The 24,616-nt window shown below is 44.5% G+C and overlaps 1 protein-coding gene across 3 annotated transcripts; it reads right to left on the bottom strand.

Moving 5' to 3' along the window:
- Positions 1-860: 860 nt before the first annotated feature.
- LOC311494060 (protein FAM110A) lies at positions 861-24,616 on the bottom strand. Of its 3 annotated transcripts, XM_084552905.1 has the most exons (4): positions 24,504-24,616; positions 16,806-16,861; positions 3,732-4,097; positions 862-3,448 (listed from the first exon to the last, which is right to left on the bottom strand). In XM_084552905.1, the coding sequence occupies exon 4, from the start codon at positions 3,436-3,438 to the stop codon at positions 2,035-2,037; it is 1,404 nt and encodes a 467-aa protein (XP_084409031.1). In that variant the 5' UTR covers positions 3,439-3,448; positions 3,732-4,097; positions 16,806-16,861; positions 24,504-24,616; the 3' UTR covers positions 862-2,034. The 3 variants fall into 3 exon arrangements, with proteins under 3 accessions (XP_084409032.1, XP_084409031.1, XP_084409030.1); XM_084552904.1 differs by lacking the exons at positions 16,806-16,861; positions 24,504-24,616 and adding an exon at positions 11,591-11,810; XM_084552906.1 differs by lacking the exons at positions 3,732-4,097; positions 16,806-16,861; positions 24,504-24,616 and adding an exon at positions 11,591-11,810 and having other exon boundaries at positions 861-3,448.

The following is a 24,616-nucleotide window of genomic DNA, read 5'->3' as shown; positions in this document are numbered from 1 at the left end:
AATCACGTAGCAGTCGGATTTTCACCAGAACGACATCAAAATGAAACTTAAAACCCGTCCGAGGGAGCTCAGCGGGAGCGTCCGGAGTCAATTACTGACGCCGAGGACGAGGGTTTGAAGTACCTGCACGGGATTTCACATCATAAACCGGAGGACCTTGGCAGCAGTTTCATAAACAGCTATTTTTGGATGTCTAACCCGTGACGAACTCCTGAAGGCCTTAGCGAACACCATCAGTTGTGGAATTAGCGACTGCAAGCGCCTCCACCCGGTGAAGAAATCCATCACTTTCGTCCGGGCTGGGGAGAAGCCTCCACCAGCCACCAGGTCCACCTCCTCTGGCCTGCTAGCAACAGCACGAGACTGGGAGTTGAAAGTTGACCTGGGGAAGCAACTGAAATTCCCAGAAACTGTCGCCATTACAACACTGCGGCCAGACTGCAAGCCTCCAAACAGATCGTTCTCCTGGAACTAAGTGTCCCTTGGGAGGACCGCATTGAGGAGGCTAATGAGAGGAAGATATCCTGAGCTAGTGGAGGAGTGCCGCACCCCACTGAGGTGGGTTCGCGGGCCAGTCTTTCTGCAGGGCCTGCAACATGCTGGGCATTACAGGGACCGTTAAGCGAAAAGGCCATGAAGGAAGTCACTGAGGCGGCAGAAGTTGCCTCAAGGTGGATTTGGAAGAGGAGAGGAGAGCCGTGGGCGAGGTAGCACCGCCCGGACACAAGCTGGGGCCTGATCAACCCTAGCTGGGTCGACTGGGAAAGAGCGTATGACTCCACGACCCCAGGGAACATCACTGAGGATGTGTCCAGGTTGCATCAAGTTGATGTATGTCACAAGCAAGAGAACAAAAAAAAATGAAGAAAAAACAATGAAACAAGAACGTACTTAAACATTTTTTTATTGTCATCATTATTATTAACCGTTCAGAATACACCATGGTAAAGCATTTTGGATCTCTCACTTTGAAGACTCTCTTTGGGCATCCAGCGCCGGATTCGGCAGCACACTTTAGATGGAAGAAAACCTGACTCGCTGTTCACGCCGAACATCCTGAACATGTAAAAGGAAGCAGAGGGCACACGGACCCTCCCACTCCCTCTGTGACAAACAGGAAGTCCAAATAAATACAGCCTCCAGTTTACAACATTCACACGTGGCCTTGTGTCTGCATGTGTTTTAAATGTGACCCTACAAACATATAAGCATCAGATTGCACTCAAGAGCAAGAGTTGAATTCTGTACACAAAGTTGTCCGATATTAAAAAATACATTAAGTTACATATTCCAAATAAATATTGGTCCATTTTTTTTTTTTTTTTTTGTTAGTTCGCCATCTTCCTGAGACAAGTTTTCCTTATTTTCCAGCTCATCTTTGATTATTTTTCTGGAGGCTAAATAACTGTTGTCACGCTACACTTGCTTCAACCATCCTTCATCACTTCATGACTTGCTCTCTCCCTCTCTCTCGTTCGTGCCAAGACGTAAACTGAACTTCTGACCTGAATGTGCATCTGTGCTGTGAATCTTCTTGTGAGACGTGTGCTTTCGTTGAGATGACAAAACCTTTTAAACAGAAATGTCGACGAACTCGCATGCTAAACAAGGAGCGGTAACAGTCGTGCAGCCCGAACATCTGAGCGTCTTCGTGGAAGCTCGCTGAGAAAGTTTCACAGTATCAACGTGGTTCTCTTCCTGGCTTTGCTGTGCAACTCTCACATACGCACACATACGCAAAACATACACAAACATACAGAGAGTACCTTGTAACATGAGGAACGTTTGCCTTCATCCTCACTATCATCATCATCAATTGTCTATTATTGCTTTCGTATACCAATGCATCGTCCGTTCAGTCTTGCAGGGAAGCAGTCCTGACTTGCAGCCCAGAAAAGAAAGTTTTCACAGGGAGCCGATAAAGATTATCCAGAACTGTGATGTGATGTAAGGCAGCAGAAGATAAAAATAAAAGGGCATCCCTTCTTCTTCTTCTTCCCTGCTTTTTGTAAAATAAAAGAAGTTCTTTTAAGTCTATACATTAGAGACAGCGTTGTTGACGTCTCTCGCCTGACGGATGCCGTACAACCACTTAATGACTCGAGCGTTCCTCTCGATAACCGAGATGCCGTAAGGGACCCGTTCGTTGGCCTTGGACGGCCCGTCCTCGTCCTCCTCCTCGTCCCCCGCTCCGTTCCGCTCGGCCTCGTCCCCGCACTCCGAGCTGGGCGTGCTGACGCTGCGGAGCTTGGAGACGGACACGATGTCCGAGTTGGCCCGCGTGAAGCGCTCCACCCCGCCCATGCCCTCCACCTCGTCCGGGTCCAGCCCGCAGTAGTTGAAGAAGCGCTCCAGGTCGGCGGTGGCGCGCGAGTAGCGGTCGCTCAGGTCCGACTTGGAGCGGTGCAGCGTCGGGTGCTTGCGGGAGGAGCCCTTGGAGCTGGCGTTGGATATGCGGGTGAAAGCGGGCGACGCCGGCGGGATCATGCCCGCTCGGACCAGCATGGGGCTGGGCGGTGGGTAGGCGGGAGGAGGGGAGGGCAGGACCTGGGGCTGGGTGTTGAGCTGATTCAGGTGGGGCTGATTCTGAGAGGGGGGTGGTGGAGGTGGGACCTGGGGGTGAGCAACTTGGCCCTGAGCAGTCTGTCTGGGCCTGAGCTGGGGCCTGAGCTGGGCCCTCTGTGGCTTCCTTATCTCCGCCTGAGGCCGAACATCCACCCTGCGCACCGTCACCGAGTTCGGGGAGCTGTAGGGCGCCGGGACCACAATGCGGGCAGCCCTCGCCGGAACAGGGGGCGGACGACGTGCGACTTCTGTGGCGGGGGTCCGGAGGTTGTTGTTGAGCGGAGAGGAAGTGCACGAGGAGGTGGAGGAGGATGAGTTCGGTGGTTTGAGGTTGTTGAGGACTCGGTTGGTCCTCTCCTGCTCTGCCGAGAGGCTGCTGCCGATGCTCTTAGCTCCCGACGATGGAGACGATGAGGAGGGGGAGGTGGAGGAGGAGGACTGGGAGCATGGCATCGGTCCATCACGTACATCATTGATGAGGTTGTTCAGAATATCCAGGTTAAGAGCCGGTCGCCGTCTCTCCGTCAGCCGCTCTCTGCCTCCACCGTTCTCCACGTCAGCCGGGCAGCGGGGAACTTTCCGGGCCGGGGGAGTGTTGTTCTGGCACTGGATCATCATCCCCGAGGGGACGAGGGGCTTGCGGATGATCGGGGGCTGGATGGGGGCCTGGCGGTTGAGTGCCACCTGCTGGCTCTTGACGTACTTGGCCTTGTCGGCCTCGAGGCGCTCGACGGCGCTCAGTTTGCGGGACCCGGGGTCGGCCTGGCGTCTGAAGTAGCCCGGCCCCTTGTTGAGTATCCTGAAGGGCATGGCGGAGGTGAAGGGGACTCCGGCCAGGCGGCCATCCGAGGGCCGCAGGGTCTCCACCGGCATACTGGAACAGCTGACGCAAAGAAATGAGAAAGAAAATCAGTCAGAAGGTTTTTAAATTGTAAAAGAAAGACAAGCAAAGAGTGTTTTAGAGGCTCAGGTAGCGGAGCTGACAGAAGGAGAGGATGGGGGCAAGAATGGGGCTTTAATGGTCAACGAACATCCTTTTAGAGCTCCCACATGTCCCCTCTAAGCTGGAGAAAATAGCCCTTTTGTACTCTCCCCTTTCTTACCCACTCTCCCCCCTCCTCCCTCCCTTGCACCCCTGCTCCCAGAGCCCTCCTTAACTTCCTTACCGATCGCTGTGCTCTCCTTTGCGTCCTCCTTTCTTTCTTCTCAGTCGCACCCGCTCGCTCTTTTATCCTTTTTTTTTTTTTAGCTCCCCCGAGTCAGTAAAAGGCTACTTGTTGTGGGACAGGGTCAGTTGGGGTCAAATTCCACATCAGGCCCTGCCAGACCACCACCTCTTATTAGCCTGGCGGTGACCCAGAAAGGATCCGGAGGGGTCACAGCTCAACCACGGTGCAGCTGATGGGGAAGCTCTTTATCCGAAATGTGCAGGGGTCCCGTAGATCAGCTGGCGGCGGTGCCTGCGCCTCCTTCAGCCTTTATGATCCTCTTTGCTGTCCGACTGTGATCGGATACGAAACTAAATAAAGCTCCTGGAGGGGGATAAAAAACAGATAGGAGTCCTGGTCAGATAACGGCGCACCTCTTTTGTTTTCCGTCTGTCGCTTGTTAACAAAAAGCATCCACATACACACTCTCTCTCTCTCTCTCTCACACACACACACACGCACACATACACAAGCTGTGGCTTCTCCGGCTGACAGACGGCGGACTCTCTTCAACACTGAAGTGAGTGGAGTAGTCGGGACAGGCTTTAATACCGGCGTCTGGCTCCTCCCAGCCGGCCAAAAGGGAGGCGGGGTCGAGCGCTGCCATTGGCCCGAGCGCAACAAAACACTAAGGCAGGGCTTTCATTCAAATGAAAATTCTTTGAAAGGGAGAAAAGGGGGTGGGGTGGGGGAGAGGGAGTGAGAGAAAGGGAGTGAGGAGCACAACGGGGCAGAAACAGATGCAATCTTTTACATTGACTTGCATCAAGCTCGGCGGGGTGCTGTGGAAACATTGTGCAAAAACACAAAAAGCCTGCGCAACTGATCCGCTTTGTTTTAGCTCTTTGTCTTCATCAAGAAGAAGTGGGAGTGTAGGCGTGTGTGTGAGCAACAGCAGAGGATGATCTGATGTCAAATCTAACTAAGGTTAAATTAATATCTCAACTATTCAAACATTTTCTAATTTATATCGGGGTGATTTTTTTTATTTTTATTTATTTATTTATTTATTTTTTTAAATGAACGGATCAGATCCGCCAAGCCCGATCTGTTCTGCCAAGCTGGACGAGGGGGAAAAGGATGAAGAAGAAGACCAAGAATAGGAAGAAGAATATGACAAAGAAGAAGAAGAACAAGAAGACTGAAGAAAAAGAACAAGAAGAGGATGAGAAGGAAGAGGAAGAAGAATAGGACGAAGAAGACAAATAGGACAAAGAAGAAGAAGACCAGGAAGAAGACTGAAGAAGAAGAACAAGAAGAATAAGACGAGGACGAGGAGAAAGAGGAAGAAGAAGACAAATAGGACAAAGAAGAAGAAGACCAGGAAGAAGAAGAACAAGAAGAAGACTGAAGAAGAAGAAGAACAACAACAACAACAAGAAGACTGAAGAAGAAGAAGAAGAAGAGGACGAAGAAGAAGACCAGGAAGAAGAACAAGAAGAAGAAGAAGAAGAGGAGGAAGAGGAAGAAGAATAGGACGAAGAAGACAAATAGGACAAAGAAGAAGAAGACCAGGAAGAAGAACAACAACAAGAAGACTGAAGAAGAAGAAGAAGAGGATGTCTGCTTTAAGGACGTATTTTACTCTGGGAAAGTCAAACAGTGGTTTACAAAAACTGGCAAATTGAATTATCATTCAATACTACTAACGTGATTCAACAACTAGAAAACTAAAAATCACAAAGCGTTCAGTCGACTCAGACACAGGCCGTATCCAAACAACAACAACAAACACTGAGTTTCCTTTAGAAAACAACAAGTAGAAAAACAGAGGACACAGTTTTTTCTGGAGCCAAGGTACTAGCTCTCCACACTACATTAACTTTGACAGAAAGATTTATTGGACAAGGAAAGACTCCAGGAAGCTACAAGGGAGGAAACGAAGATCTGATCAGAACTCAGATCAGCCGATACTCGATATTAAAAGATCAGAATCTGATCAGAGGGCAAAACTTGTGTTAACCGTTTCTCTCAGACTTAGGTATTCAGCCTACAGTTTCTCTAGTTTCTCAGTCCTGAGAAAAACAAACCCAGCCCCCCCCCCCCCTTTAACCCTCACCCTCATCCCTCCCCCTGTGTCTCATCATTTACAACATTACACTCCAGGATTACATCACACTTAGTCCTCCTCCTCCTCCTCTACCTCCAATAGATCTATCCACACATTTTTAATTAGTCTTTTTATAGCTGCCTCCTTCTCCCGTCTCCCACCCCCCTATTTTTTCAGACGGAGAGCAAAAAGAAACCGTGACAGCTTGTGCTCAGGTACTGAAAGAGCTTGAAAACACAGACGTGCTTTCATGTCGTGCACGCGACGAGCTGAGGGAGTTTTAAAATAGTCCGACTCGGATTAAACACATTTTGCTTCACAGAAAATACTGATTCGCAAACATCAGGTGACAAGAAGGCTTTACAAAAAAAAAAAAATAATAAAAATAGGAAAATTACTACTATGGAGACAAGGAACATTTACCACGGGAAAAGAAATAGTTGCTTTGTTCGTTTTTTGGTTTTAGGGCGACAAAAAAACCCACAGGAAGACGAGAACAGGGAGATTTTTGACCATTAAACCCGTCTTTAAACTCAAAGATGACAAAGAAAATGAAGCTACTCATGTCCAGATTCAATTTAAAGGTTGTAGGTATTTAGAGAAAAGGCTGCATTGGTGTCCATTCATAGAAGTCCACTGATGTGAAGTTGAACATCTGGTTTGGTGTGCCGTGACTTTGTCATTATCCTTATACTTATTCCCTAGTGGGGCAAAAAAAAATAATATATATATATCCTTTTGGTCCAAATTTAGAGCCTTTTTATGTCTGCAAAAAGACCAATCTGTCAGCTTGGTCTTTTGGGCATAAGGAAGTGGCACAAATTCTTAAGGAAACAGGTCCTGGTCTAACCTCTTACTGTGTTTTATTTATTTATTTAATGATCCCATGTGTGTTAGTCATCCCTTGTTGAGCGGTTGGTCTTTAATGTGACCCAGGACTCATTGCGTGCACCAAAGACCACCTCTGAATGTGGTCACTTGAATCACTTGAATGCGTCCTCAGTGCGTTGTGTTCACACCTGCACATTAAGCCGGACACTTGCAATCAGATGCTACTAAGTCTGAACGGGGCCATTGAGAGCGACTACATGCAAATGCTGTGGCCACCTTTTAAAACAGCAGCTATTGTCATTCATTTCCTTACCGAAATGACTCGAGCAGTTAACTCCATCTCTGTTAATGTGTGTCCAAGCAGCACCATTACACCTTTTGCTGCGACAGGCCAAGGTGCGAATTGATTCTACAAATCCTCGGGCCGCCGTTTGAACGTAGTAGAAATAATTTCCAAGGAAAACAAAAACATCCCCCAACATGTCCATCTAGATTTTCCAAACTTTCCGTCCTCTGCTTTCCATCCATGTTCTGGTCAGTACTTACACAAACAGCTGATGTCTCCAAAAAAGCACACCGCAGACCAAGAAATGATATTTCTGTTCTGCAATGGAAACTTCATCTGTTGGATTATCGTACAACTATGCACACCGCTGCGTTGTTGTGAACGTGACCGCTCTGACACACGGCTTTCCGACCACCACATTAGCAGGTAATGATATGGTCTGTGATGTCTTCTGTGTGTGTGCGAGATTGCATTTCATAGCATGTTAGCGACTGTGAGAGGGAGTCACGTGTTAGCAACAGGAAGAAAAAGTACAAGGGAAGAGAGGGGTGCACGTTTTGGGAGCTTTGAGACCAGAAATGTTACAAAAGGAGCTGAAAAGGAAGGGATGACTACAACTTTACCACAGCTGATTTACTAACCAGAATAATTACAGACGGAGACCGCGGCTGGGAGCAATTTGCCACGCCAATATTTTCTAACAAGTTTAACTGAGGGACTGAGTAAATAGCAAACAGCCCATCTGAGGAAATGGGTTTCTGGGGGGGGAAGGAAAGACAAAACATCTCTTTTTATACTCGTCTTCCTTGAAAACGGCCCCGAAACCAAACAAAACAGGAAGACACAGCACGCAGCACGTCCAAACACTGAAGGACAGGGTCAACGTGAGTTTGTCTGTGTAGTCAGTGAAGCCAGCCGGCTCGTGATATCGCAGCGGCCTTGGTCCCAGAGGACAACGACCCCAGATAGTATAGAAAACAAGACAAGCACAACACCTTAAGAGACAGTCACAGGACTAACAAGGGCTGGGGATCAATTCTGAATCACAAGATCCCGATTCGTTTCGATATCTGTTCATTCAGCGATGTCCACATCATGCGTATGGCTTTGCTTTTGTGCAGTTCTTCTCTGCTGTTGTACTTTTTAAATCCAATCAACCAGCAACTCCTAAACAGTGTGAAACGTCTAAAAAGAAATAATGTAAATAAGATTATTTCATTTGATTGGGACTAGTGAGGGACATGGATTCAAGGGCACTGTGCAGCTAAATACCTCCACTAAACAATATTCACATCCTTCAGTCATTGAGGAAAATCTCAGTATCAAAAACTTCACCCCAAGCAGTGAGATGAAAGACGAGAAGGATTGTTGGGGTGAGTAAGTCAGCAAAGATTTCGTGAGTTCCTCAACCACATGGAATATGAGCAGGAAGTGGTGACACATTTCACAACAGGAAATGCGTGAGAAAAACAAACACTGGAGAGTTTGTACAAACGAAAAAGGTTGACAATGTTTTACGATGAACTCCTGGGCACTTGGACTTGCCTCTTTGCCATGGAGCTCGTACACAGTGCTGTCGAAGACAATGGGATTCCTCTACGGCACAATCTAACCACTGCTTTGCAGAAATAGCAACAATGAGCTAGAAGCAACAACAATGAGGACCCTAAGATTAGACTTCACTAAAGCTGAAGAGTGGAGTCAATCGACTTGTTCTGAGTAACTTAGTCCACCTTTAAAAACCTATATAGACGCTAGTTTTGCTGTAAACTTTTATAAAAGAATGTCATCATTTTTTTTTTTTTGGAATTCTGTAAACCCCAGTGTGATGCAAGGGCAAAAGTAAGAGGTCCCGTTCAGTAGGTGGTCTTTAATGTGTTCACACTGGCAAAGGAATTAGGCCAAATGCGTCCCAGACCACCTCTAAATGTGGTGTGAGACCGGATCTCTCAAATGCGTCCTGGGTGTGTTCACACCTGAACTTAAAGGACATATGTCTGTGAAGGTTCTCAGTCATCCAGGTCATGGTATATCCAACAAAGGTTCAAAAAAGGCAAATGGACTTGTAGAGTTTTTTTGAGAAGACGTTTCACCACTCATCATCCGAGTTGCTTCTTCAGTTCTAGGGGACTGGTGGGAAGTCTGAGGTTTAAATAGGAACTCCTCCTGAAAAAACTTGCTTCAAGTAAGTACCCAGTCGTTAAAGGACAGATGTTAATGAGAGGTCTAAACGGGGTCTGACTCTAACCCGATGAGAAAAAGACCAGGCCTGGATATACGATAAACTAATCAATTCTCACCGCATCCCAGCTGCAGCTTTTAAGTCAATAAAAGCCTGAAAGAAGAGTTCAAAAGGTTATCAACCCCTCCCTTTTAAGGGAACTAATGAAGACAGAGAGGCAAACGCCAGAGCAGCAGACCTTATTTACCCGGTCTTATCCTCAGCTCTTGGCCGGGTCGACAACTCGACGGGCATGCACGACTGAAGTGTCTGGACTACACGGTTATGCAACCGCTATATCCACAAGGGTCTAGTCGACTGCAAAAACAACCATTCAACCATAAGACTGTTATTATAGCATCCAGCATCCATCTTTGTATGGACTCACATTAGTCCACTGGTTCCCATTTAACCCCCTCCTCCACCTCCACCCCTGGGGGTGTAGGACTGTAAGCTTGGCATGAAATGTGGGCATCCTCATTTCTGTGTGTGCGTTCATGTCAGGATGGCAGTTTTGACGGAGGAGGTAATCAGCGGAGAGCAGGTGGCTGAGTGTTCCCTCGGGGAAACTAAACCAAGCAGCGAAGACAAACACATTATAACATCTGGTATTCAACCAGATTAGTAAAGAACAGAATTTTTCCCCCCACTTCTCTAAATTTAATTTTTTTTATTATTATTTATTGTTACCTTTAAAACATCAATGCAAAGCAGGAAGTCACAGTCGCTGCACACAGCTAGAGAACTTCTCAGTCACCTTACTGATAAATATTTACATATTTTAGTGCACATGTAAGTAAAAAAAAAAAGAACTCGATGGATATTTGAATGTTCTGGAAGGTTTATCTCACAAATTACAAAGAAGAATGCAACACAAAATTGGTTAAACTTCAATCAGCATGAAGTCTGCATGTTAATATCTTGGAAGCCAGCACAGTACAAAAAAAAAAAAGAAAAAAAAGAATTGTGTTATGGGTACTGCTACTATTGCTAATGATTAATTACAAAAATTTTATAAAAGAATCTGGATCGGCCCCTGAAAGCGAACAGGAGATCCCTAATAAACAGATACGCAATGCCATTTATGCTGCAGTTTAACAAGATTTAGTTGAAGAAAACAAGTCAACCAAGGCTATATTTTTTTTATTTCAGGAACAATGATTAGTATCCTCCATGCATTGGTTGAGTAGCATGCAGAGGAACATCCAACCCCTTGAATCTACTCTCCCGTAGAGATCCCAGAGGGTGAAATAACTCTGATCCAGCAAAGAACTTCTGCTGATTATGTAAACTGCTATGATAGCCTCAAACTGATCCGAGTGTAGATTAAAGAAGTGTGAGTTTGGATCAGTGTCTGCAGGCTGCTACTACTCTTACCTCACTCAGCTGGAGCTAATCTGTTAGATAACACGCGCCCCTCGGGGGCATAATGTGTACGTACAGTACATGCTAATGTAGTATCATACCAACGGCATGCTAACAGACACGGCGCCGTGTGAAGCATGCACGCCGCTTCATGCGAGGAGAGAGAAAATATGTGGTGATGAACGTTCCAGAGACACAATCACATACTGCCGTGTTTAGTCAGATACAGAGCCACCACACACACACTCACTGTGGTGGAGGGGAGAGTGGTCGCTGTGGCGTCGCCTCAGTGGCTGGGCCTTACTGTTGGCTTGGATACAGGGAGTGTTTGACTCACACTCCCACACAAGGTTGGACTCACATGTACAAACACACTCACATAGGACTCATTCTCCGGCGGTTAACCCTTTAGACCCCACCACCCACCCCAGACTACCTCTGCGCAGACACAGGTGTGAGAGTCTAAAGGGCGCTCGTGACAAAAACAATCCAGTTTCTGTTTGTTTAAGCCAACGGTCGGGTGGGATGATTCCTCAAGGGTTTGTGAAATTTAACCGTCCATCGTCTGTGAGATGAACTGAAGTGCCCCAGAAGAGGTGAGGCAAAGCTCTGAAGCGCTTTCGTTTTCTGCTCGGGATGAAACTGTCAACGTCTAACTTGTTATAGGCTCGCCGGCGCAGCGTCTCACCCCCGTGAAGAGCTGAGAGGATGAAAACAGTCCTGGAGCAGGAGCTGCCAAATGTTATAATCAAGAGCAGTATTTTTAGATTTGGCATGCCATGTCAAGGACGAGGAAGCACGGACGGGGACGCAGATAAAAAACAAAAAGACAATAGCTAAATCTTGTTATAGCAGAGGTTATCAGTCCTCTGCAATAATGCATAATAAGCTGCTTGGACGTCTTTTCTGCAAACTGATTTTTTTACAAACAAATCACCTCGGGGCATAAAACGTGCCGCTGAAAGCTGCCAGGGCAACAAGACCACCCCTCTTTCCGAGTACACAAACACAACCTCACAACCACACGCTTGAGTTTTTCCAAAGAAGACAGAAAGTTTACTTACAGCAGATGAAAAAGCTTCTCCCGCTTGAAGACAGGACAACAACTGTAATTTCAAAGCGCTCGAGTCGCTCTGGAAGAAGGCGGCTCTGACTCTGCACGGCTGCTGTCAGCTGCTAAAAGCGATGATGTGCCGGCATGCATGCGGTGCGTTCCTGTGTTTGCGAGTCGAATGAAGACCAACCTGGAGTCCCCGGAGTTAAACCCTTCCCTCCCTCTCCTCCCACTACTGAAGAAAAACCCGCCCCCTCTGTCTAGAAGCAGGAAAGGGAGACGGGAGAGCAGGAAACAAGAGCTTTTTTTCCACCTCTCGGTCACGTGAGCTTCCCGACACTTTCTCATCACCCTGTTTCTTTCTAAGTGCCTTTTCCACAACCCGTGAAAGTAGCATCAGTAGTGCAGGAAAGGGAAACTTTCATTTATTTAAGTGTTTTGAAATTGTGGTAGATGAAACTTGAGTAACAGCCAATCCAACAACCTTTTCTGTGTTTTTAGGATGCATCTGTTTCTTGTGAAAACTTTTGTGTTTATTCCTAACAAGCTGCTGCTATAAATATAAAATGAACTTTTCCTTCCTCTTCACAAGTGCACTTTTCCAGGGGTACGAGCTACCCTCTCCATCACTAAATTAACTTTGACAGAAATATTTATTGGACTGAATCCAGTCGAGAATACAAGGAAGACAAGACAATCTATATTTAAAGATCGGTATCGGATCAGGAGGCAAAGAAGCGTGATCAGGACGTCCCAGATAAAACGCGAGCTATTCCAATTGTTGAATGGCTTCAGTGATTACTCAAAAATACAAAGCCGTCTCTTCTTCAAGCTGCTGAAATTTAAGTATTTGCAGTTTCGTATTCTGTAATAGATCTGAACTCAGACAGCTTTTGAAGTCCTAATAAATGGTTAATTTAATAAACCAGGACACTACTTAAATAAGAATACACGCAGCCAAGATAATTGACTGAGTGAAGGTGCTAAAAACAAACTTTCACTCCAAGCAATTCCAGATAACATTCGCCGTTTCCTTTCAAACAACTTCATCTGAGATAACAAAACAATGTATTCTACTGAGCGAGAAATTCACAGAAGGGAAGTGGGATAATGGGCAGCTGCCAAATGAAAGAAAAAGATTATCATTAAGAAAGAGGTGTGGCGTAGGATATCCTGTCATTAAAGGCCTGCAAAACAGTGGTTCAGGAGACGCTTTACTACGGAAATACCTCAGGGGTATTCATGGGAATTGATAAAAGACCAATTATTAAAATTAAAATATAAGCCAGCATATACACTTGTCTTTCTCCCCATCAGTATTTTATATAATTTCCTTCACACTATAGCTGAGCTGCCCTTACTCCTTACAGTCCAAACACACAGCGGTGCTTATTTTAAGGAGTCAGCAGGGCGGGGTGCACCACACCAACCTCCCTGTGGTACTAACACACACTAAAACACATGTATACAAACCGACACACCGATTCTGGCACTGGCACCCGCGGCCTAAAGTCAAACGTACGTGGTCAGGCATCGTCCGGAGGCAGCAGCGGGGAGCGGACCGCTCCAACACACCTCGCTGTACAGGAAAAGCTGGCGGCGGCTGCTCCGGAGTCAAAGGAGCACGGCGGGGAGTCGATGAGATGGGACAATAAACAGTTCAGCTGGGTCAACAAATTCCAACACCTTCTCTACTTCCACCATCACTCAGGCTCTCCTCCCTTCCTTCCTCCTATACCTTCATGTACAGTTTTATTTCAACATTACAGCATAAAAATTAACCAAAACATCAGCAGGCTTTCACAAGTAAAACAGAAACATTATACTTGATTTATTTATCTTGAATATATAAATACGCAATTGTACGTATCTGTGAGCTGCAAAAGTGTGTGAACCCCAACCATGACAACGACTAAATGTTTCTGGTAACTGCTGATCAGTGGTCTACAGCAGCTTGGAGGAATTTTAGCCCATTCGTCAGAACAGAACCACTTCAGTTCTGAGATGTTGGTGGGTTTCCTCACATCAACTGCTTGCTTCAGGTCCTTCCACAACATTTCTGTTGGATTAAGGTCAAATATTTGACTTGGTCGTTCCAAAACATTCATCTTGTTCTTCTTTTGTAGAACAAGTTGTGTTCTTGGTTCTCGTTGTCTTGCTGCATGACCCAGTTTCTCTTCACATTCAGCTCATGGACAGATGTCCTGACATTTTCTTCACTGGTGCAATTCAGAATTCATTGGTCCATCAATGATAACGAGCCGTCCTGGCTCAGATGCAGCAAAACAGGCCCAAACAAGGACATTGTCCACCACCATGCTTCACGGACGGGATGATGTTCTGATGTTGGAATGCAGTGTTGCTTCGTTTGTCCTTGCCACTCTGTCATCACGCCATGGTTGTTCAGTGTTCTACCAACGGTGGATTCATGAACATTAACATTAGCCAATGTGAGAGAGGTCTTTAGCTGATTAGAAGTTCCCCTGGTTTCCTTTGTGACCTCTCAGACTATTATGGAGTGATCTTTGTTGGTGGACCACTCCTCTGGAGGGTAGCGGTCGTCTTAAATCTCCTCCATTTGTTCTCAATCTGTCCGACTGTGGATTATTTGTGGATTCCAAACTCTTTAGAGATGGTGTTGTAACCGTTGCCAACACACACACTTCCACAAACATGTGTTGTGAAGTTCAGACTGAGACAAATCACAGAAGCATAACGATAACCTCTCTACTTTGCCTCACCTTCACCCATTTTCAAAATTCATGCCCCACCTTTCGTCTCATTCCTCCCTTCAGCCATTTTCCTCCACATATTTTCTGAAATCCATCTATGACCTGAATGCCAGGAGGGAATATTTTCAACATAATACCTTGAAAGCATCCTGGGCTGCCCTCTAGCAGTAGTAATGCACTCCCATGGGAACGCACACCTTCGCCCTGAGACACAGAGGAGGCAGGTGGATTAAACGGCTTCTCATATGGCAAATACTGTGTAATCCACCATACACAGAAACACATGCATTGGAAGTTTGCTAAACACACACACACACACTGTCAGCTCTATTCACAATTGTCTTCCTTGACTGGGTGAGGGGTGTGCAGCTACCACAGCTCTAGCTCCAATGTTAAGTTCCACAAACGCTCACAAAGCTCAAGTTACACACTGGCATGCCCGAGCAGGCCCAGCCTCCGTCGACTTGAATCTTGGTTTGTGGCGCGTATCAAAATTAGAATCAATCTCCTGAGAAAAATCACACTGAGCTGAGTCGACCGGGTGAGAACGATCTTGATTTGCTCAGAAAGCACCACTGTTGTAAAGCAGACTGAAAGCAGACTGTGGTGTAAATGGAGATGCTGAAACGTCACATCTCCTATTTAGCCATGGAAATAAAAACGACTTCGGAAATAATAAAGAGATGGCAGCTGAAATTTGCTGAAATTTCTAGGGGGTATTGTTATCAGGTCTGTTTCGCGATGACATTCAGTGCATGTTGACGTTCATATGCTCAAAAATGCTTGTTTAAACATTAACACGTGACTTGTTCCAGTGCCCATGACCTCCTTTTTTCCTGATATAGACAAACAAACCATACTCCTCAGCAAAGGAGGAAAACAGTTTCATACTGGATTGCAGTTAGCGAACGGTGGTACAGTGTTAATTCCACTGACAAAAAAATTTCCATCATAGTTTTAGTCAACGACCTTTTTTTCTCTGACGAAAACGAGATAACTAAATAAAAAATATGACGAAATTTATTTTTGTCAACGAATAAAAACGAGACTAAAATATTTGACAACCACTTTTAGATGGTGAAGCTGGACGACTTGGAAAGACAACCAATCAGAACAAACTCTGGAGAGCGGTAAGACGCTCATTGATGGTCGGTAGACTGCTACAAGGGTCATCATATGCATGCACTCAAAGTTTTTCATTAACACCACGATATGTCTCAGCATGTTAGCATGTTAGCCATAGCAGTTTGTTCAAATAGAATGAGTGAAATCTATGCCAATGAGCATTGCACATTTAAACATTAATACCGTTCCATAACAGATGTTTTTTATTTTATCTTCAGAAATACAAGTTAAACTAAAAAACATGGATTACCGTTAACACTTCACATTTTAGCCGACCAAAATTACTCTATATTTAGTCGACTAAAACTAGACTAAAACTAAAATGATTTAGATGACTAAATTATATCTAAAACTAAAATATTTTTGTCAAAAGACTATGACTAAAACTAAATCAAAATTTGCTGTCAAAATTAACACTGCAGTGGTATAGATTTCACCACAACATTTCTACATAGGCAGTTTTTCCTTTAACATACCTGCTTGTGCTAAACCATTAAGATGCACTTTCACAATTGTGAAAAGACAAGTACATCGCATGAAAGTTGGTACACTCGTACAAATGGCCAGGACTGGGTATTGCTACTGATTTCCTGAATGGATTCGATTCATTTACAGATTTAGAGATTCATTGTTGTCATTGATTTCACATCTTACGTCTTTGTTTTGTGCAGCTCCTCTCTGACATCATACTTTTTAAATCCTATAAGCTTTTAGGCCTTGATGGCGCTCTCAATGTTGGAGTTTCCGTCATGTTTTGAATCTTTCTTGCATGTGGACTAATCTCGTTGTGTGGTCTCATGAGATCTGTCTTGCGAAACCAGTCTATTCCAAGATTTCTTAAGAGTTTTAATTAATCGTGCTACATACTACTAGTATCTTACTGAATTCTGTTTATTGCCCGGTTGTGCTGCCGCTGAGAGTTTTGCAGGTGGGAACAGGCCAAGATGGATGGTTTAAAATATCCAACCATTATACATCTGACTGCCACTGTATTGCCAACACTTCTCTGAGCCAAAGGACTCGAATTCCTAACATAATTTGGTAAACAAAATTGGTGCAGACAGCTTTTCAGAAGAACAACTTCATGACAACTGTGAAGCACTGTGGTAGAAATGCGGTTGCCTCAGAGACTGGGCTGTTTGCCATCACGGGTCTGAACTGAACATAAATTCTGCATCTTATCAAATATTGCTCAAAAATAACACGAGGCCTTCCCGAACAAGTTGAAGCTGAGCCAGAAGTGGACCTTTTAACGTTTAACATAACAGCAATTCACTAGTCGAACACCAGATTTGAATCCCACTGAAGTGATGTGGGGGGGGATTTGGAACAGGAGGTACATTCAAGAAAAAACCTCAAACAACTTACCACGAACGGAAGGAATGCTGTGTGGAAGAACATCAGAAATTTCAGCAGGCTGGTGACTGTTGAACAATGTGGAAAAAAAACAAAAAAATTAATTTTTGCTCAAGTCAGGAAATCAGGAAATCAGGAAATCGGTAGCGATACCAAGCCCTACAATTAAGTTTCAATTACAAACACATAAAACTCTGCAGATAGCTTGCGCCTACACAAGGACAGTATTTTAGGAGTGATCCCAATGTTGCAGCAGCAGGGATCATAACACACAGACTTGTGAAACGCTGTTTGTTTGAGTTCCTTGGTTAGTAGGTCACTGGGTCCAGTGTGGCGGGGGCAGGGGCGGGGGGGTAAATAGTAGTTGACCAGAAGCATGTTGCTAAATAATGACTTAAAAACAGCCAGAGGCACTGACATGACCAGCAAAAGGCCACAGTCGCTCTCACATGCAGCGAGAACGCATTGCCCTTCTGGGAATTTAAAAAAAAAAAAAAAAAAAAAAGGAGGGAAGGATGTCGGCACGTTGCTTGGCTTCTGTCATCGTTTGTCTTGGAAGGGTGGAGCACGTACAACAAGGGAGATCCTCCGAAGGCACATGCGCAAACTCATGCAAATGCTCTTTCCAACTGACACACATTACGGCGGATTGAATAGGTGCACAGCAAAACTCAACAAACCAGATTTTTCAATTTGTTTAGTCACCGTTGATTCAGCTTCAACTGTCTGGTTTCCAGCCTCTGACGCGACTAATGCGTGTGGGTTGTTGTAAACATGTAAATAGCAGCAAAGAGAAACAACACTTGTACTGTGTTCAGCTAGTTCAGCTGCACTGAAAACTCAATGATCAGTGATAGTTATCATCTACAGCTCACAGCTTAGTCCTGATCCGCTGACTTCCACAGTCCAGAAGAAACAGTGACACATCGTGCCAGGAGAAGGAGTCACACTGACCTCCTTTCTCACGGGGAGACTTGCCCAAACTGAAAGCACCCACGGGCCAATGACTGAGCGGCGCTCTGGCCACGTGACTCCTACTGTCTAGGATATTTGGGCCAAAGAGTGTTTAACCTCGCGGGTAAACAGGCAAGAAAGCAAACTGCCTCGATTCTTACGAATATGAGTGTTGTAACACTCCATCTGGATTTCATTACGGGGCGTGTTTTAACTGTTAGAGAAAGAAAACAAATCCTCTGCATGCAACTGAATAGTCGCACAAACAATTATTGAATTAACTATTTAGTTGCAAATAAATTCCACGATGGCTAACGATCTGATTGACATTGCAGACCTTTGCATAATCAGTTCCCAACGGAGAGACTCCAGACCAACCAAATTTGTGAGCAGGGAAGTTGGTCCGACTTCAAGACTATCCAACAGTTGTAGTTGCTAACAATTAAAACAGCAAGTTTCGTTCAAAATCGACATATTTAGCAGTCACTGTGTGCAGAAAACACTTCGCTTCAGGCAGAAATACAACTTTGCTGAATGAAAATTAAAAGCCAGATTTAAAAACCCGGTGTAGATGTATTTGCGTACAAGAATCAGATGTGAAGAGCTACAAATCAAAGCTGAGCCGGTCTCAAATTATTCCAGTCACGCTGTAAAACATCAACCAGTCATATGGGGTTTCTTCACCACTTCGATTTAAACGCAGATGAGTGTTTCAGCAACACTTTAGCAGCAACTCCACAACATAGCCAAGCACCACAATCTTGAGCAATTTTGTCACTCGCAGTGTGATTAAAGAATAACATTGTGCAATGTATGATGGGTCTTTCAGCTTGTACATCCAGACATCGTTGCAACCAACAATGGCAACACATTTAACAGACGTAAGAGAATAAATTACAGTATTAATTAGAATCAAAACATGGGATATAACGGACATTTTATAGAAAATAAACTTCAGGTACATTTGATGTTAGCAGTTTAAGCAAAATAAAGAATGCAGGGCCAGTTTCCTGTTCCATTTCTATTGCGTTGTCGGTCCCAAGAGGCAAAACACACAGCTGTCACTTTGTGAAATAAACATTTTAAAATGATTTGTGTATCTAAAGCAAATAATATTAATTAGACAAACTGAGCTCTTGTTTGTTCAAGATCATATTTCTTTTTCCCTTCCGTGCAGCTGAGCAGGAAAACACAAAGCAAGGAGAAGCAATGTGGAAAACTGGAAAATATCTACTGGACAGTTTACCAAGGAGCAATTATATTGTTCCCCAACTGTTGCACTGAGAATATTATGGATCTCTTAATGGCCAGTTTCAACAGAAGGAATGATTTCAGTAAGCAAAATCAGACAAGTAATACTTCTTCCACCACTGTTCATGCCTGCAGACATGCCTCCAAATGTGCATCGTACTTAGTGACATGTAAATCAGTAATTACCTAGATACTAATCTGTCTGACTCATACTAAATGAGTGCAGTTGTGCTTGTATACTTTGGCTAAGTGGAGCAGATTACTTTCGCTTCTCTGAAAAAGATGAAGGTAAGGTAAGAGTCAAACACAGGTACAACAGCGACAGAGCAAGAGCCAGGAACCAAGCAGCGAAACAGAAAGAGGAACCTAGAAACAGTCAACGGTAAGACTTGGCACTGTCAGCAAAACAACGCAACGCTGTGACAGCAGCCAGACAGTTAAGTGAGAGAATTGCAGCCACGCAGCCTCTGAGTCAGCCCATGTGACGCGATGAACAACACGTATTTCTGCAACACGGGCAGTGTGGGATTTTCACTGTGGCACAACACTCCAGGCAAACTGTACGTGATCCCCCGGGATGACTTCTACTAAAGTAGCAGCCATCGAATTTTTATGAGTAACTGTAAGAAAGGCCAGAGAAGAAAAACTAAACACATGTTTCCCATGTTGTTCTGCTAACATGGTGTTGGCTATAATGTTGTTAGAGGCATCACCCATGCCACACTATGAGTATCTTGGCGTAACATTTGGATTTCATTACGGGCTCGGTTTCAACCAATACAGAGAAGAAGAAAAATACATCGGCCTTCAACTGGATTGTCCTACAATCAATCAGAGCGATGAATATGTAGGGCTCTGTGTCAACTACTAATTTCCTGAATCGATTGGATTCCCATTCACAGGGTCAGCATCCCATTCAATACCAATTCGTTTAGAGATATTTTAGTTTCAAAACAATTTCACTTAAAACTAAAGTTGTCATCGCTTCCAGAGATTTGTGGCATTGGCACAATATTCCACCTCTAGTTTCACATCTTTCATGTGTCTTTGTTTTTGTGCAGCTCTTCTCTGTCGTCATGCTTTTTAAATCCAGTCAGATTTTTAGGTCTGATGCTGCTCTCAGGGTCGTAGCTTCTGCCATGTTTAGGATCGTCCCTTGCACGGTCTTGCTAGATTTGTCGTGCAAAACTACAAGCAAGACAAATTCACAGATTTTTTAAATTCTCTTGGTAGAAATCTTGTTAAGGATCTTGGAACTTTATGAATTGACTGAGTTTATATGATCTTTAGCATCCTGGTTTTGAGGCTTATCCCGGCTTAGAGCATGTCCGGGATATGGTGTTTACATGGAACACAGAGAAACCCGGTTATTCATATCCCTGTATACATTATAAATACCAGAAACCCGTTTTCTGATCACTGCATCCTACGTCTACGTTACGTCTTTTACGTCTTTTGTTTACAACAGGTTGCGCGGAAAACCAGCGTCACGTAGCTTTTCCGCAACAGACTTGAATATGTCGGCATTTCTGTGTTTTCTGCTATGTAAACGCGAAGTTATGTTGAGGTCATTCATTATTTTAAGACAAAATTCTGTCTCTTCGTCGCTCCAAAAGAGAGAAGTTCTCGTTGCCGCCATGTTGATTGTATGTCTGGTGCGTCACTTGGCGTCACTCGCGCCTGCGCAGACAGTGGGCAGCCGTCAGAGACCGGGATAAGGTGTATACATGCTCCAGTATCCCGGCTTCTATCGGAGTACTCCAGGTGGCAAAACCGGGTTTCTTGAAACTGGGAAATGGGAATAACCCGGTTTCTGAATTCGGGATATGGTGTTTACATGCACAAACACAAAAACCCGATCAAAACCGGGATACTAAAGACCATGTAAACTCAGTCATTGATGCATTCCCTGTTCATTCCGACTGTAAACAACTCACTTCTATGACAGCAGAGCGCTCAGATGACGTGTATGACTGCTGTTACTCTTCTGTCCATCACCACATAAAACCAAACGGAGAGACTCCAGACCAACTTTACAACCCAAAAAAAATTGTGGATGCTGGAAGCTGGCCCGGCTTCCAGGCTACGCTACATTAGCTTCATGAGAAAAGTGTCATATTTTCCAGATGATCACCAGCTTGAGGCCATGAAGGCGACATGGAAGAGCGGAGGAAAAAACAGCGTAAGCTACAGCAGTTATTAAAGCCTGTTGTGCAGGCTGATGCCACAGCTGAGATTAAACGCTCCAGCGTGTCTGTCTGTCTGTCTGTCTGTGTGGCAGCTATGTTAAGTGCAAAATGTAATATTACCGCAGGTCCTGAATTAGAGAGGATTCCCTCATTTTACACAGGCCGCCTAAATTTAAAAAAGAGGCACCACCACTAGGACCAAAATACCGAAAAGTAAATAAGATGAGCAGACGCAGAAAAACTCTGAGCGCCTCCGAGACTGCAGACCTCACAAACCAAACCTCAGACATGGTGACTGGAGAAAAGCTACAGAATCTGTGATACACGGCACAAGCATACATTTCACGATGCCAAGTATGCGTTTATGTTTGCCTCAAATACATTATTCCTTGTCTTTAATGTCTAAAAACATTTAAGTAATTTCCCCTAATTAGAGACTTTGGTAAAGGCTAAGCAGGCGGAAATCTTTTTGACATGCAAATGTTTGACATTTTTGCTCAAAGAATTACATTATCCTGTAGATTGCTGTGCATTAAATGACCTGAAATTAAGAATCGACGTAGGTGGGAGCGACTTCACAAAGCTTGCTTTTTACATAAGTGCCATTCAGTAAAGATCAGCGTAGGCAGTATTTAACAGAACTTCAAAATGATTTTACACACCAATGTTGCAGAGCCGCAGATCAAGCAGAGATCCAGAATTAGACAAAAGACCGCACAAGCAATATGCATAATATCTTAACATCCTCTGAGGGCATTACACGAACAGGAACTCATCTTCTGCTGTAATACCACTGACAGTACAACCCCCCCCCGAACAGGCCACTTGTGGTCTGTGGCGGGCTTCTGCCATTAGTTCAAAGCGCCATGAGCTTCTTTCCAGACACCACCGATCCATACATCCTTGTCTAAAAGGAAGAAACGCAGCCTCTGCAAATTCTTCAAAAGACAAATGTGAATAACAGCAGTCCCATCTGCACCGTACTGTACGCACACTCTAACAAACTAGTATTTATGTTTGAATAGTTTTTTTTTCTTTCTTGTAGATGTAGGAAACAGAGTTCCAGCTCGGTCAGCACACGTTTTTCTTTTTTTTTTTTTTTTTACCCCAAGATGAACTGGCTCACTGAGGAGCCCATACAAACAAAAGAAAAACACCACGCTGACGAGTTAGCTGACGTTTTAAGGCTGCAGGAAACACATTCCTGGCCTGGGAATAATTACGAAAAAGAAATTACAAGGTGTTGTGTTTGTTGCCGTTGCTCTCTGTGAACCGTTTTTGCAAGTAATTTAAGCCTCAGACCTCGCATTAACATCCACCCTTGTGGGTAATCCGATCACAAATGGCCAGCACCCAGGACGCATTTGAATGATCCAATCTCAAGACCACATTTGGAGGCGGTTTGGGACGCAAATGACCACATTCCTTTGGTAGTGTGAACACACAGTGAACCTTGGGTCAAATTCAAGACCGCCTTTCCAACATGCTCTGGGTTTGGCCTCATTCATTCAGAAAAGAAAACCTTGTAACCACGGGTGCAGATCCCGGGGGGGTCCCCCCCAATTTCTGAAAACATGAATTGTCCCCCTCAATAAAAATAACCTAAATTATTCGAAATTGAACAAATGTATTTTCAGACTTCCCATTGTCCACATTTTAGATTCACATCTAATAAGAAATGATTGAAATGCTGGAACATGCTGATGTTTGACAGATGAGTTGAATACCGGCAAAAAAAAAAAACTTTTGTGACTGTACTGTACATACATGGTTGTTGCATAAATAGAAAAATACCAGATGCATATTGTTATTGCACTTTACTATTGCACTCATGTTGTTGCAGGTTAGTTAAAAATGTCATTCAGTCCCTTTCCTTTTTGTCCTCCTCCCCCCAAGTGAGTGGTGGTTGAACAGTCTGATGGCACGGGGGACAAAGGAGTTCCTCAGCCTATTTGTCCTGCACCTTGGGAGGAGCAGCCTCTCGCTGAAGGTGCTTCTCTGGCTACTAATGATCGTGTGCATTGTCCAGGATACACTTTAGTTTTTTTAAGCGTCCTTCTCTCTGCTACAGTAGCCAGAGGGTCCAGCCTCGTGCCAGCCACCGAGCCAGCCCGCCTGATCAGCTTCTCCAACATGGAGAGGTCTGCCTTTGAGGTGCTCCCATCCCAGCACACCACAGCGTATGTCAGGACGCTGGCGACCACAGACTGATAAAAGATCCCCAGGAGCTTCCTACAGATGTTAAAGGATCTTAACCTCCTCAGGAAGTACATCCTGCTCTGGGCCTTCTTGTACAGCTGCCCCGTGTTGCTCGTCCAGTTCATGGTTCTGATACAACGGTAGAGATTCATTAGCGACAGCAGCTGTTATAATATCCTACTTAAGCTTGCCACTTGCAATTGGACTCCCCAGGACGGATGTTAACGCACAGCCTGGATGGGGCCATAAATGATATATCACCTCAACCCTAAATATCTGAAGAATAACTGAAGTAAACAGGATTCCAGTCCACACCAAAGACACTAAATATTAACAATTGAGCGCTAAATATATTGGCTGGGGATCAATAAATAAATAATGACTTGATGCTTTCATTTAGAGAGAGAGACTTCACAGCTTGTTCCAAAATAAGCATCGCCACCCCAAGTCATGGCGCACACACACACACAACAATTAGCTGTTCGTGGTTCTGATACAGCAGTGGAAACAGCAGCTGTGTACAATGTTACAGGCAGCCAGTTTTGTCATTTACAAATCCTTCACCCTGTGTAGTCATCAGCCCTGACCCTGCCCTCAGTCTGCTGATTCTACTAATACAGGAAGGGACGTCCGATTCATCAGCGGTGCATTTGAGGCCTGAACTTCCTCCTCTGACAGAACAAAAAAAAGGGAACTGCCTTCCTGTTGTAAACACATCAAGAGTCACAACAGTCGTGGAGCCTAGTATAACCTTTAAACCAGACTCCATATCCCCTATTACACAAGTCTACTTCCTCTTTTTATGTAACAGCAGTGCAGGACTTCTGAGAATCAGTGTTTAGTCAAGCTAAGTCCCGATTTCCGTAACATGGTCGTCTCAGGGGTGAGGGGTGGGGGGGCATTAGGGAAACCGTGACAAAACCACAACCCTTAAATGGCCAAGTCTATTTCAGGATTTAATTTTGAACCATTTTTAGTTTTAAATTAACTTATTTTTGCTTTCGTTTAGCTAAACGTGTGCAAACGGTAAAGCAAAGGTGGGTTCTTGACACAGGTGCGCAGCATTTAACGCTAAAAAAATAAAGCCAATAAATAAATAAAATAAATACGTACTCACTTGTAACTGCAGCTTTTTTCAAATGTCAAACACGAAATGTTGGGTTGAATTTTTCCAGTTGTTCCGTTGCAGGTAAATCGCTAAACATATTCACGACACACTAACGGTATTTG

This window comes from Chelon labrosus, assembly GCF_963514085.1.
Source record: "Chelon labrosus genome assembly, chromosome: 10".
NCBI classification, from domain to species: Eukaryota; Metazoa; Chordata; class Actinopteri; order Mugiliformes; family Mugilidae; genus Chelon; species Chelon labrosus.
Note: the sequence above shows the minus strand (reverse complement) of the source record. Positions and strands in the feature narration are given on the sequence as shown.